We start from the raw sequence: 13,201 nt of genomic DNA, 5'->3' as shown, positions 1-13,201 counted from the left end.
AACCAAAGTAGGATGGCTAACCATTTTCCTGGGGTTTTTTGCAACAGATGTCTTGAATCTCAAGCAAAGAATAGCAGGCTCTGGAGGGGGAAGGGGACAGCCCTCTGCAGAACCACAGAGAAACACAGCACTACTGCAAACCTTCCATGTCTCAGCTGAAACACGGGTGAGCTGTTGCCTGGAGTCCAGCTGGGGCTGCTGCTGCCAGCAGCGTGGACAATAATGAAGCTGCTTATTATGAGCCCCTAACCCTCAAAACTGCCCTGCGGGGGTGCCTGGGTGGCTCAGTGGGTTAAGCCTTCAGCTCAGGTCATGATCCCAGGGTCCTGGGATCAAGTCCCACATCGGGCTCTCTGCTTGGTGGAGAGCCTGCTTCCTCCTCTCTCTCTGCCTGCCTCTCTGCCTACTTGTGATCTCTGTCTGTCTAATAAATAAATAAAATTTAAAAACTGCCCCACAATACAGTGTCGTTAGCCAGACCCATGAGGAAATGAGGATTCTAAAGAGAACTAAAGTCACTCTACATCTGAGATAAGGAGACCACTGTCACACTGACATTTTTACAGCTTCGTTCTCTCTGAAGTTTGTTATGCTGTTCTCTACAGAGCCCATTAAACCCCACACAGCTCCCCCCACACACCTCCATTTCTCCCACTCTCCCTCTTCCCTGCCTCCTCGGAACACTGAAAAGCTGCAAAGGCATATTCAAATCAAATGGTAGGTTTATTGGCTGTCTGTTACACAATGAGGTGGAAACATCTCAATTTAGGATGTTCATGAACCTTATTTTGGCTTCCTGATACTGACAGACCAGCGACAGGCACACAGGCTGACAATTAGGGACAACAGAAGCAAACCGCTGCTGCTTCACATTTCCATAATGATTCATTCCATAGGTTTAGGGAACTTCTTGTTTTCCTTTTTCATAGCATCTTCCTCTTTTCAAACTCCTTCAGAAAGAGAAAGGCAGAGGAGAGAGGGGATAAAAAGATTTAAGATTCAAATTACATTCCCGGTCAAAGAGATTCTGAAACCTCTTATCTTTAGGATCCTTTGAACAACCAAAAATTACAGAAGTGAAATGTACCAGGCTGAGGGTGCTTGAACACAATAGAACAGCTTTCACATTAGGCTGTGTCAGCTGGAATTTCACGAACCTAGATGTACAGCCTCAACAGAGGTCGAGAGGCTGTGAACTGTACTTGTATTTCTGCGGCAGTATTATTATTAAGAGCTGACAAACTTGACTACTTATGCAAACCCTAAAAGGCCACACATGAACCACACTGGCCTTTTTAATAAGGCAATGGAAACAGCTTTGCTTAGTTTCTCCAAGAAAGAGACTAAACGCCAATTCAGTTAAGATTTGAACAGAATGTCAAGCACCTCAGAAACATCTGAAAAGTAAACAATACTGAAAATCACATCGCTCTAGATTGAAATTAGAATACGACCGATATGTAGTTGCCTGCTGCCACTTACTGGAGCAAAATGGTAATGCATGTGTCCAAAGTGAAGGAAAGCATTTGCTTCACCCTTTTCCTGCCCCCACCCTACCCCACACACTCACTAACCATCCAGAACTATGGCTCATAATGTCTTATTTCAAAAGACAGGATCAGGCAAAGATTCAATAAAATAAGAAGCGAAGCAAGAGCAAAAAGGATGGAGCCAAAACATGGTTCCCTCCTCGGGATATAATTTGTGCCTGTTCTCATCATGCTTATAATGTCTGGTTTTTGCTTTGCTTTTTTGTCAAAGCTATAACCATCATAAAATTAAAGAGAGCCTTAAATGATCACTTAGAGATAGACTAAAACTCACTGCAAAGAAATTATAGAGGATACCTAGTCATTCAGAACATTTTAAACTATTATGTTCTATTAAAAAAGGAAAAGCAAAGCTTATGGTTAAGAAGTCGCTCCTCCATCCTGCAAACAATGGCATCCCAACACAGCCAGGGCCAGAAGCTACAGGCTGGAAACCCCCACCCTCCTCTTTTGATATCCCTTCCCCGCTCCCTATCAACACCCCCATCAACGCCCTTTCATTTCTTGTCTCTCAGCCCCTCTCCCTAGAAACAGAAACCTATGAGATCAGGGTAGCTACTATCCCAAAGGCCCGCAGTGAAAAAAATGAAATGCAAGGCAATGTCCCGCACTCCCCCCAGATGGAATTCATGGCACTTGTGGCCTCTGAAATACGGTCTTGTAGATCATATTTTGCCCCTCACAAAAGAGCAAATTCCAAAATCGAAAGAAGTTCTTTAAAATCAGAACATTATTCCTGGTCATGCCCAATCAGGGCCCTGGGACATGAATGGAGCTGCTAGAGACTGTTAAGCTGCACACCAGAAAGAAAGAAACAGTAAGGCCCAGAAGAAAGGACCACGGTTTCTGGGCATCCAGTGTGGCCCACGCTACAATGCCTGTTACTTCAGAGCGCTCAGGCCACTGTTAGAGCTCACCTTGTAGATAGTGGTTCCCAGCTGCGCAGGAGACATGCTGACCACAACACCCGCACTCTGGAGGGCAGAGATCTTCTCTTTGGCTCCACCTTTTCCTCCAGCAATAATTGCCCCTGCATGACCCATTCTCCTGCCAGGAGGAGCAGTTAAACCAGCGATGAAGGACACCACAGGCTTGGCCTTGGGACCCTGGAAAGTGATATTTTAAACATTCTGATGAAGAAGTTGCCCAAAACTGGACTTCAAATTCACAACTCTGAAAGGGTAGGCAGGGCCCACCACTCATCCTCACTGAGAAAATCCACACACAAATGAAACTATAATTGAAACCACTACATTCACTTTTCATATGAACTCGGGAAAACAATCCTGAGCAAAGTTTTTGTCTAGATATTAAATGTCAACGTCACTGGCCACAAGCTATTTTACCAACATATATGTGATTCTTATATTTGGGGGAAAAAAAAAAGCACACTTTAAAACATGTTATGTAATTTGTGATAATAATGACTTAAGACACTAGATTAGGTTGTTTTATTTCAACCTGAATTTATGTCTTTTTTTTTTTTTAAAGATTTTATTTATTTATTTGACAGACAGAGATCACAAGTAGGCAGAGAGGCAGGCAGAGGGAGAGGAGGAAGCAGGCTCCCTGCTGAGCAGAGAGCCGGATGCGGGGCTCGATCCCAGGACCCTGAGATCATGACCTGAGCCGAAGGCAGAGGTTTAAACCACTGAGCCACCCAGGCGCCCAACCTGAATTTATGTCTTAATTCATTATTAGTTTACCCATAATCAATTTGCTAGAAGGAAAAAGATGAGGTGGTAAGGTCACTAGAAAAGATGCAGGACTGGAAGTCACCAGATTCAATTTGTTGTTGACTAAAGCTGGTTGACCTTGGACAAGGCACATCAGCTCTGTAAATCTGATTCCTCATCTATGAAATGAAGTAGCTAAACCAGAATGGTGGCCAAGGGTTCCTTGCTCCTCTGAAGTTCTATGAAGTCTAAGGAAGATCAGGACTAGTTTTATTTAATAAAAATCCATTCTAATATGCAACCTCTATGTAGATAAAGAGCACTATACTAGATTCTGAGGCTAAAAATAAAAAGCCACATGGGAAATATAAAGATTCCTGTGCTCTAGACTTAAAATACAGTTAAAGAAATAATATATTGGGGTGCCCGGGTGGCTCAGTGGGTAAGGCCTCTGCCTTCAGCTTGGATCATGATCTCAGGGTCCTGGGATCGAGCCCTGCATCGGACTCTCTCCTCAGCGGGGAGCCTCTTCCCCCTCTCTCTCTGCCTGCCTCTCTGCCTACTTGTGATCTCTGTCTGTCAAATAAATAAATAAAATCTTTTTAAAAAATAATATATTATCGATTAGTTAAGAGATACCAAAAAATTTTTTGAAGCTGTGGCTAAATTTCACAGTTAGGGAAAATATCATGTTCATCATAGGAGTCCAGAGGCAGCAATGTATCAGGAGAGGCTGTACAAAGCAGAACTTAAACACAAGCAGAACCTGAGTGCCTTCATTCAGGTACCATCACCCTCCCCTCAGCCAGCAATTCTCAAATCATTTGGTCTTAGAACCCCTTACCTTCACAAAAACGACTGAGAATCCCAAAGAACTATTTTTTATGTAGATCGTATCTGATATTTCCTGTATTAGAAATGAAAACCAAGTGGGGCCCCTGGGTGCCTCAGTAGCTTAAAGCCTCTGACTTCGGCTCAGGTCATGATCTTGGGGTCCTGGGATCGAGCCCCGTGTCAGGCTCTCTGCTCCGCGGGGAGCCTGCTTCCTCCTCTCTCTCTGCCTGCCTCTCTGCCTACTTGTGATCTGTCTCTGTTAAATAAAATTAACAAAAAAATTTTTTTAATAAAAAATAAAAACTTAAAACTATTTTTTAAAACATTCTAGTAAGAAGTGTGGCATTATTTTACATTTTTCTAATTCTTGAATGTCAAATTTAACAAAAAGGCAAAAGGATTCTGATACCTGCTTTTTGCATTCAATCTATATACAATATGCTATTTTGGCTGAACTAAGAGAAAATTTGGACTCAAACACATACATGGTTTGAAAAGAGGAAGAATTTTAATAGCCTGTGGATATTCTTCTTTGGTACTACACAAACCTCCTCAAGTCGTAATTTCTTAGGGTTAGTTGCAATGTTGGAATCTGAAACCACAGCAATGGACTTTCTGTCCTTTGCTATTTTAAAATCCATTGAATGTATCTTTTATCTATAATGATTTTCTAACATTCATTAGTCAGACGAAAAATACAGGTTTACTGCGTTATGCACATCTTCTAAATGCTGATACACTTCATTATTCAATATCAACAAATCATAGTCATCATTATCAGGTATAAGTCTTTAGTAGGAGGAAGTGATCAAGTTCAGTGGCAGAAACAACTTTTCTGATTTATGAATATTCACTTGAAAGCTCAAATTTTATCAGTCAATAAATACTGTAAATAGTTTTCCTTGCTATGGCAGGTTCACTCTGTTCGTTTTTGAGAAAAGTTCTGCCAAATACCCCAGTCTGAACACCGAGTTTGCTTGCCAATTTTCCTGAGAGTGAATGGTGTTCCATGAAAAAAACAGCTAGTTCACAGCTCAATTGGGAAGGTGCTTTATCTCCCACTTCATCACAAAATACGGACTCATGGGTTAGGATTTAATAAAATTAATACTTCTTACTGCTTCATCAAGGACATTCTTAAAGGAAATTGGTTTGGTTTTGTTTTTCTAACTCTATGTGCCAGTGAATGATCTAGAACAGTTGCTTCCACTGCCCAGCTCTGTGGTATGGTGCCAGCATGCCAGGTTCTGCGTGGGCTGACATTACTTACTCCAGCCTCGTCTCCCACCATTTCTCCCTGCTCTTTGTCTTCCAGTAATTCCAGGCTGCTCCGCCTCTGCTTCTCTGCAGAGAATGTTCTCCACCCTCCTTGGACACCTGGCCAATTTCTATTTAACTTTGAGACCTGGATCAAGCCTCCTCTTCCCCCTAAGCCTTTCCGACTCTTCCTCCCACCGTCTCCAAAAATACCCTTGTGAAGACCATCTTCTGCTCAGGGATGTCAAAGCTGTGCCTTTGACAAGGTCCTACTATTACACTAAGTACAGTGGCTGTGACTCATTTCCCATGTGTTCCCCTCCCAAACTATGAATTCCCTGAACACAGGAACTATGTTCTCACTTATTTCCACATGCTCAGCACTGACAGTGGTACAAAATTCAAGAGAGAAGATTCTACAATTCACTTACTCATTCACTCGTGGGCTCTGGAGAGTATGAACATCCGTATTTAAATGGCACTAATTTTTACTTGATCCCTTTGTCTCCATACTCACAGAAAAAGAATACTGTACTAGGGCGCCTGGGTGGCTCAGTGGGTTAAGCCGCTGCCTTCGGCTCAGGTCATGATCTCAGGGTCCTGGGATCGAGTCCCACATCGGGTTCTCTGCTCTTTGCTCGGCAGGGAGCCTGCTTCCCTCTCTCTTTCTCTCTGCCTGCCTCTCTGCCTACTTGTGATCTCTCTCTCTCGCTGTCAAATAAATAAATAAATAAAATCTTAAAAAAAAAAAAAAAGAATACTGTACTAGAAGGAAATAAGATTTCAATGAACCTAGAATGTTAGACAAGTTTATATTCTGTCCTATTAACAAGGAAGAGTCACTTGAAATTTCCTAAGGAGAGAAAAATAAAATTAAAAAAACTATGAAGAAGTATGAGCTGAAATAGGATACAGAAATGATGAGAAACAGACCAGTTAGGATGATGTCAGTACAGTCCAAGCAGAGGCCCAGGGCTGGTGACCCTTTTCCTGAATCCCTGCATTCTGATTTCTTTCTTTCTTTTTTTTTTTTTTTTAAGATTTTATTTATTTATTTGACAGAGAGAGATCACAGTAGACAGAGGCAGGCAGAGAGATAGAGAGAGGGAAGCAGGCTCCCTGCTGAGCAGAGAGCCTGATGCGGGACTCGATCCCAGGACACTGAGATCATGACCTGAGCCAAAGGCAGCGGCTTAACCCACTGAGCCACCCAGGCGCCCCTGCATTCTGATTTCTGAATCAGAATCCCTGTATTCTGATTCCAGAATCCTGAATTTTGATTCCTGAGCCCTCCACGATGCAATGGAGACATGAGTCAGACCTGGGATGGATCCCACCCTTAGTTCATTTGCTGTATACCTACCACTGGCAAGTCATTAACCTCTCTGTGCCAGTTGCCTTATTCATAAAAGGACAAAACACCTTACCCAAAGGGTCAAGATTAAACAACACCACTTTTATAAATAAGTATTGTCGTAATGATGATAATAATAAAAACAGCAGTGGTGGCAGCAGATAACACTACTAAGTGTTCACTCTGTGCCAGGGACTGTGCTAAGTGTTTTATGTCACCTGTTCAACCTAGAATCTTGTACACCATAGGCCCTTAATAAAAATTCGCCCCAAATCAAAACCACAGTGAAATACCACCTCACACCAGTCAGAATGGCTAAAATGAACAAGTCAGGAAATGACAGATGTTGACAAGGATGCGGAGAAAGGGGAACCCTCCTACACTGTTGATGGGAATGCAAGCTGGTGCAGCCGCTCTGGAAAAACAGTATGGAGATTCCTCAAAAAGCTGAAAGTAGAGCTACCCCATGACCCAGCAATCGCACTATTGGGTATTTACCCTAAAGATACAAATATAGTGATCTGAAAGGGCACGTGCACCCGAATGTTTATAGCAGCAATGTCCACAATAGTCAAACTATGGAAAGAACCTAGATGTCCATCAACAGATGAATGGATAAAGAAGATGTGGTACATATATACAGTGAAATACTATGCAGCCATCAAAAGAAACGAAATCTTGCCATTTGCAACCACCCGGGCGGAACTAGAGGGTATTATGCTAAGTGAAATAAGTCAATCAGAAAAATATCACTCTGATATGAGGATCTGGTAGGGAGGGAAAAAATGAAACAAGATGGGATTGGGAGGGAGACAAACCACAAGAGACTCTTAATCTCATGCAACAAACAGGGATGTTGGTGGGGGGAGGGTTAGGGTGGCTAGGTTATGGACACTGGGGAGGGTATATGGTACAATGAGTGCTGTGAAATGTGTAAGCCTGATGATTCACAGACCTGTACCTCTGGGGCAAATCATATATTATATGTTAATAAAAAAATAAAAAAATAAAATGTGTCCCACAGGAACTAACCAGGAATAGGAAAACATGTGCCAAATGAAATAAACTATATATGCTTAGCTTTCTCCACTAAATTCTAAGCTACTCAAGGGATCCAGAGTTGAGCCTAAATACATTTTAAAATTTACCTGAATATAGCATAATGTCACATTAACCCAAATCTTTACTTTTTTAAAAAGAAGTCAATTTTTACTTGAATTTCAAACTTTACAGCTTCTCTGAATTTAAGAGAGTCTAGTAACATTTTACCCTAAACTCCTGACAATCTACTTTATTCTTTCCTTATCCACCACTTACTGGTGTCTAATGTGTGAAGGGGATGGATTGGGCACCAAGGTACAACAGTCCCTGTCGCCCCGGATACAGGCCAGAATGGGATATTAAGCATGCCTCGCAGAGGGAATGAGCAAAGGCAAGTGAGAATAAAAACAACTGAAAGGTCAGATGGGACATGGATGTGAAGAAGAGAGTCAGGGAGGTGTCTAGGCACTAGAATACCATGCTAAGTCCACACTTTATCCTACGTGTGACGGGAAACTATCACGGTTTAAAACCAGGCGGTATGAGGCACCCATGTCTGTGTTTCAGAAGGGCAGATGATCTGGGTGGCCAGAGCAGGATGGCCTCAGAGAGAAGGAAGGGGTGGTGGCTGAGCAACGGGAGTTGAGATTTTCAGGAAGAAACTACTGACATGGTCCGGGGGAGAGAAGATGGCAGCTCAAACCAGAGCAGAGGGATGAATTACAGACAACGCTCTGAGTCTCAACATACTACTGAGGATAGAGCTTCGTAAACAGGTGGAAACAGGTGATGAGAGACAAGTAAAAGATGCTTCTGAGGTTTCTGCCTTGGAAACTACATGAAGTATGATGTTTATGTACAAGAACCATTCACACTAAAGGAACCAGCCACGAAAGTACATCCAGGGAAAAATTAAGATGAGAACAAACAGGAGAAAGACCAAGAGGACAGAGAGGAGGAAGAAGGAACGGAGGCTGCTGGTAGCCTCTGTGAAAGCCACGGCAGGAGAGTGAAATTCAACAGCAGCATGGCCCTGACAAGCTCACCAAGTGCCAACTGTGTGTGAAGAGCTATATTTTTCCAAACCCAAACCCAAACTTACTGAATTATGTTGCTTCAAAAATTCTGCAGCATTTTCTTCTGCATTACCACCAATTTCACCAATTAATATGATGCCTTCTGTGGCTGGATCATTCAGGAAGATTTCAAGGCAGTCAATAAAATCTGTGCCATTAAAAGGATCACCTCCAATGCCTGAAAAAGTCAAAGAAGACCAACATCAGCTGAAAATTTAAGGATGAACCTTACAAATTAGGCCAAGGAATGTTGTTTCAACTCATTTCTTATTTTGTCTACCGTTCTCACCAATGTTTTAAAATGCATCATCACTCTTGCATTTAATATTTTAAAAAAATCACAAAGTGCTACATTTATTTCTGTTCCTAATTATTACATGAATGCTAAATCTTAGCTGATTTCGGATATTCACAAAGACAACCTTCTTTTTGTTTTTGCTCTTTCATCAAGCTTCCTTCCTCCCACGAAATTAATCCCAAACAACTCTTTTAAAATGGGCATTTTAAGAAAAAGTGTGTTTATGTAGCAAGCAAGGAAGACTGTCTCTTCTCTAATTAAACATTTTACAAATGTCTTTGCACAAAGTAACTATAAGACGAGGCACATTGCAGAGAAACCACACACAAGTTTTAAGGCACAAGTCTCAATGAGAGACAGAGTTGAGGGTACACTGACCCTTCTTCCCTTAGATCCAGGGTGAGTGAGACCACAAACACACACATTTAAGGCAGGATTGATTTCCTACTTCTCAATGCACCTCTGAAGAACGAAGTTGAGGAAGAGAAGGAGCATTTATTGAGTGCCAACTGTATGTCAAGTACACGCCCCAGCACATTTTAGACCTGCCACTTCCTAATTCTTCCAGCCTCTCTGTGAAATAAGCATTAGTATCAGCAATTTACAAATTAAAGACAGAAGCTGGAGAATATGAATTTTGCAATTCTGTTCCAAACCTTTTCTTATTCTCCATCACACTAAGTTACTCTGTGGCTAAGATTATACTTTGTACATAGAGAAGCTCAATTACTATTTCCAATATTGATTTTACGGGCCTGAACCCTAATAAAAAGAGTCCAGGGCTTTATTTTATAATTTACTATATGAGAAGCTATTTTTGAAAGTCTTTTAACAGTTATTCTAAAAATTTGAAGATATATTTATAAAAATGAGAAATCTGCCTCACTTCTAGCAACTTTTAAAAGTGGCAGGCAATATAATGTAGCAAAAAGAGAAGTTCTGGGGACCTCAACTGTAGATTTTTCTCATGACTAAAGCTGTAATAGTACAACTTTTCAGCTCACAGGTGCCTCAGGGTTGCCTTAAGAATGAGATAACAAATGGCAAAGAATTCAGTAACTAGGAAGCACTGAATGATAGCTTATAGTAACAATGATAATTACAGTAATCAAAGCCCTAACATGAAGAACCATTTCTTCACAACAAGCGAAGGAAGTGGTGTTTTCAGGCACCAAGGCTCTTCAGGGCACGTGTCCTATGATGCTTGTTCCACAACATGCAAGTCAAGCCTTAGACCATGAATCTTAAAAATATAGGATGGTGCCTCACACTGAGGCTAAGTAAATTTAAGATCTTAACATCTTTTTTAATAAAATGGTTATCAAAACCTCCTGCAAATAACCAAAACAATAATTATTACTGTACTCATTCAATGAAGTTACTGCATTATAATAACATGATTTTATAAAAAATCTCTCACCAACACACAAAGACTGCCCTAATCCAACTTGTGTCGTTTGGTGAACCGCTTCATAAGTCAGGGTGCCAGATCTGGACACAATACCTTAAAGGAAGAGAATTTAAAAATATCAGATTGTGTCCCTATCATAGTCTATCATGTTATAGATACAAGTATATAAAAGAATCCATTCCACAATGTCTCATCCAAATCAACAAGTGTAAGATCAGTATATAAATACCTAGCTTCTCACTATGAATTCGAGTGTATGTAACCAGACTGTCTGCACCAACTGATGAAACTGAAAGACTTGGTACTGCTAGTACCCTATGGAATGCTGTTCGATTGCTCTCTTAGAACTGCACTGCTTCTCCCATTCCTGTGTTCACAGTACTGAACACAGATCTCACACAGAAGGAGCTCAATACTTACCTGAATGACTCAAAGCTGAAAACCCTTCAATGGAGTACAACCTTTCTCTTAAGCAAAACCTAATTCCAATAGTTTTAAGGCCATTCAATCACTGGACCCTAATTCATGACAAATGACAATCACTACCAACATCCCCCATCTGTCTCATTCATCAGTTCTGCCTTATTGTATGAGCTTTCTCTCCATCTACACACTGTCTCCTTACTAGTCCTTCCTCTGTAGGACGTTTCATTACTGAGAAGGTTGGGTAGGTAATACCTACCTACTTATGTATTCAGTACATTTAGCTTTGTTTAAACAAAGTATAATTGGTAATTCTCAGTTGTACATCTTGTGTATGATTGTCTAGTCTCCTTTCCACTCTTCCTACTCGACTCTTATGTACGATTATGGTCTAGGTGTCCACTCAACATCCTAGATTACTGGGAAAAACAATTATTTTATTTATTCTAGTCTGGTGATGGATAAATGTAATAACCAGTGAATACCAGGATGTTATCATTCTTCTAAGGGGCTTTCATCTGATTATATAAATGATATGTAAATTACATAAATGCAAACTGCATACACTGAAGGTAATGAAAGTCATGTTTTTAGGGTAGATTACTCGTCATTCTTAAAGTATATATAGTAAAAGAGGCTAGCACTTAAAAATACCTATTCACAAGGATACTTCTGCTTCTGAAAAGTAGAATTACTTTCCTCTATTCTTCCTGTTAAGTACAACTAAAAACCCTGGGCATTATATGTAAAATAAATACAAGAAATCACTAAGAGATGAAAGGAGGCAAAGTGGCTAGGGACCTCCAGACTCGAGGAATGAAACACTGTTGAGTTCCCTGGGTTTTCTTTTGCTTCATGCATCCCAGATACAGAGCGAAAGAAGCCAGCATCCCACAAACACAAGGGTACAGAAAAAAAAACTTCCACCAAAAGCCTGCTCACTCTAGCAAAAGAACCAAGGACAACCTAGCAAAACAGAAAACTTTTTTTTTTTTTAAGATTTTATTTATTTATTGGAGACAGAGAAAGAGAACAGGTAGGTAGAGTGGCAGGCAGAGAGGGAAAAGTAGATTCCCCACTGAACAGGGAGTTTGATGTGGGGCTCGATCCCAGGACCCCGGGATCATGACCTGAGCTGAAGGTAGACGCTAAAGGTTAAGACGCTTAATCAACTGAGCCACCCAGGCACCCCAAAACAGAAAACTTTTGAGACAATAAGCACTCTGTACTAACTTAACACTACAGAAAATAACTGTGTCTCCACCCTCATGCACATGGGCAAAGGCCAAAGGGATTCCTAGACCTCTACACGTAAGAGGCTACACTGAGGCACCCCAACATGCCAGCCAGGTTGGTGAAAGAGAAGGCCAACTAGGCAGTCAGGACTTTCTTTTTTTAAAACTATTTTTTGAGGGGCGCCTGGGTGGAAAAAAACTATTTTTTTTTAAGATTTTATTTATTTACTTGACAGACAGAGATCACAAATAGGCAGAGAAGCAGGCAGAGAAAGGGGAAGGGAAGCAGGCTCCCCGCTGAGCAGAGAGCCCGATGCGGGGCTCGATCCCAGGACCCTGGGATCATGACCCGAGCTGAAGGCAGAAGCTTTAACCCACTGAGCCACCCAGGCGCCCCTAAAACTATTTTTTTTTTAAAGATTTTATTTATGTATCTGACAGAGAGAGATCACAAGTAGGCAAAGAGGCAGGCAGAGAGAGAGGGGGAAGCAGACTCCCCACCGAGCAGAGAGCCCAATGCAGGGCTCGATTCCAGGACCCTGAGATCATGACCTGAGCCGAAGGCAGAGGCTTAACCCTCTGAGCCACCCACGTGCCCCAGGACTTTCATCTATGCCAGCCGATAATGAGCTCCTCTTCACCCCCACGATGTTAATTTAGCTATTTCCTTGAGGAACTAAACAAGAATTTTCACTAGACATTTTGAGAAAGTTTGTGATATCCTACAGGGCAAAGTCACTGAAAGACGGGATTATAGAAAGACGAACAATAAAAACATTCAAAGCATGTATATATACTTACAAAGGACTTACATCCAGAATATTTACAGAAGCCCTTGCTACAATCAACAATAAAAAGGCAACCCAATAAAAAATGTGCAAAAAACTTGAACTGATAATTCACAAAAGAAGCTATATAAATAGCCTATAAGCACACGAGACAGTGCTCTACATCATTAGTTGCCAGGGAAAGTCAAATGAAAACTATGAGACACCATTTCACTCCTAGCAGAATGGCTAAAAATAAAGACTGAGAATACTAAATGT

At 41.3% G+C, this 13,201-nt stretch overlaps 1 protein-coding gene across 1 annotated transcript in view; it reads right to left on the bottom strand.

Moving 5' to 3' along the window:
* Positions 1-704: 704 nt before the first annotated feature.
* The window catches only part of SUCLG1 (succinate-CoA ligase GDP/ADP-forming subunit alpha), a 30,545-nt gene continuing 18,048 nt past the window's right edge, over positions 705-13,201 (bottom strand). Inside the window, exons 6-9 of the mRNA XM_045979267.1 lie at positions 10,507-10,590; positions 8,815-8,966; positions 2,468-2,656; positions 705-950 (exon numbers count right to left, since the gene is read on the bottom strand). Coding sequence (XP_045835223.1) covers positions 924-950; positions 2,468-2,656; positions 8,815-8,966; positions 10,507-10,590 — 452 coding nt within the window. The 3' untranslated portion in view covers positions 705-923. The remainder of the gene's footprint in view (positions 951-2,467; positions 2,657-8,814; positions 8,967-10,506; positions 10,591-13,201) is intronic.

Source organism: Meles meles, chromosome 15 (genome assembly GCF_922984935.1).
Source record: "Meles meles chromosome 15, mMelMel3.1 paternal haplotype, whole genome shotgun sequence".
NCBI lineage: Eukaryota > Metazoa > Chordata > Mammalia > Carnivora > Mustelidae > Meles > Meles meles.
The sequence above is the reverse complement of the archived record's forward strand: the minus strand, read 5'-3'. Positions and strand labels throughout refer to the sequence as shown.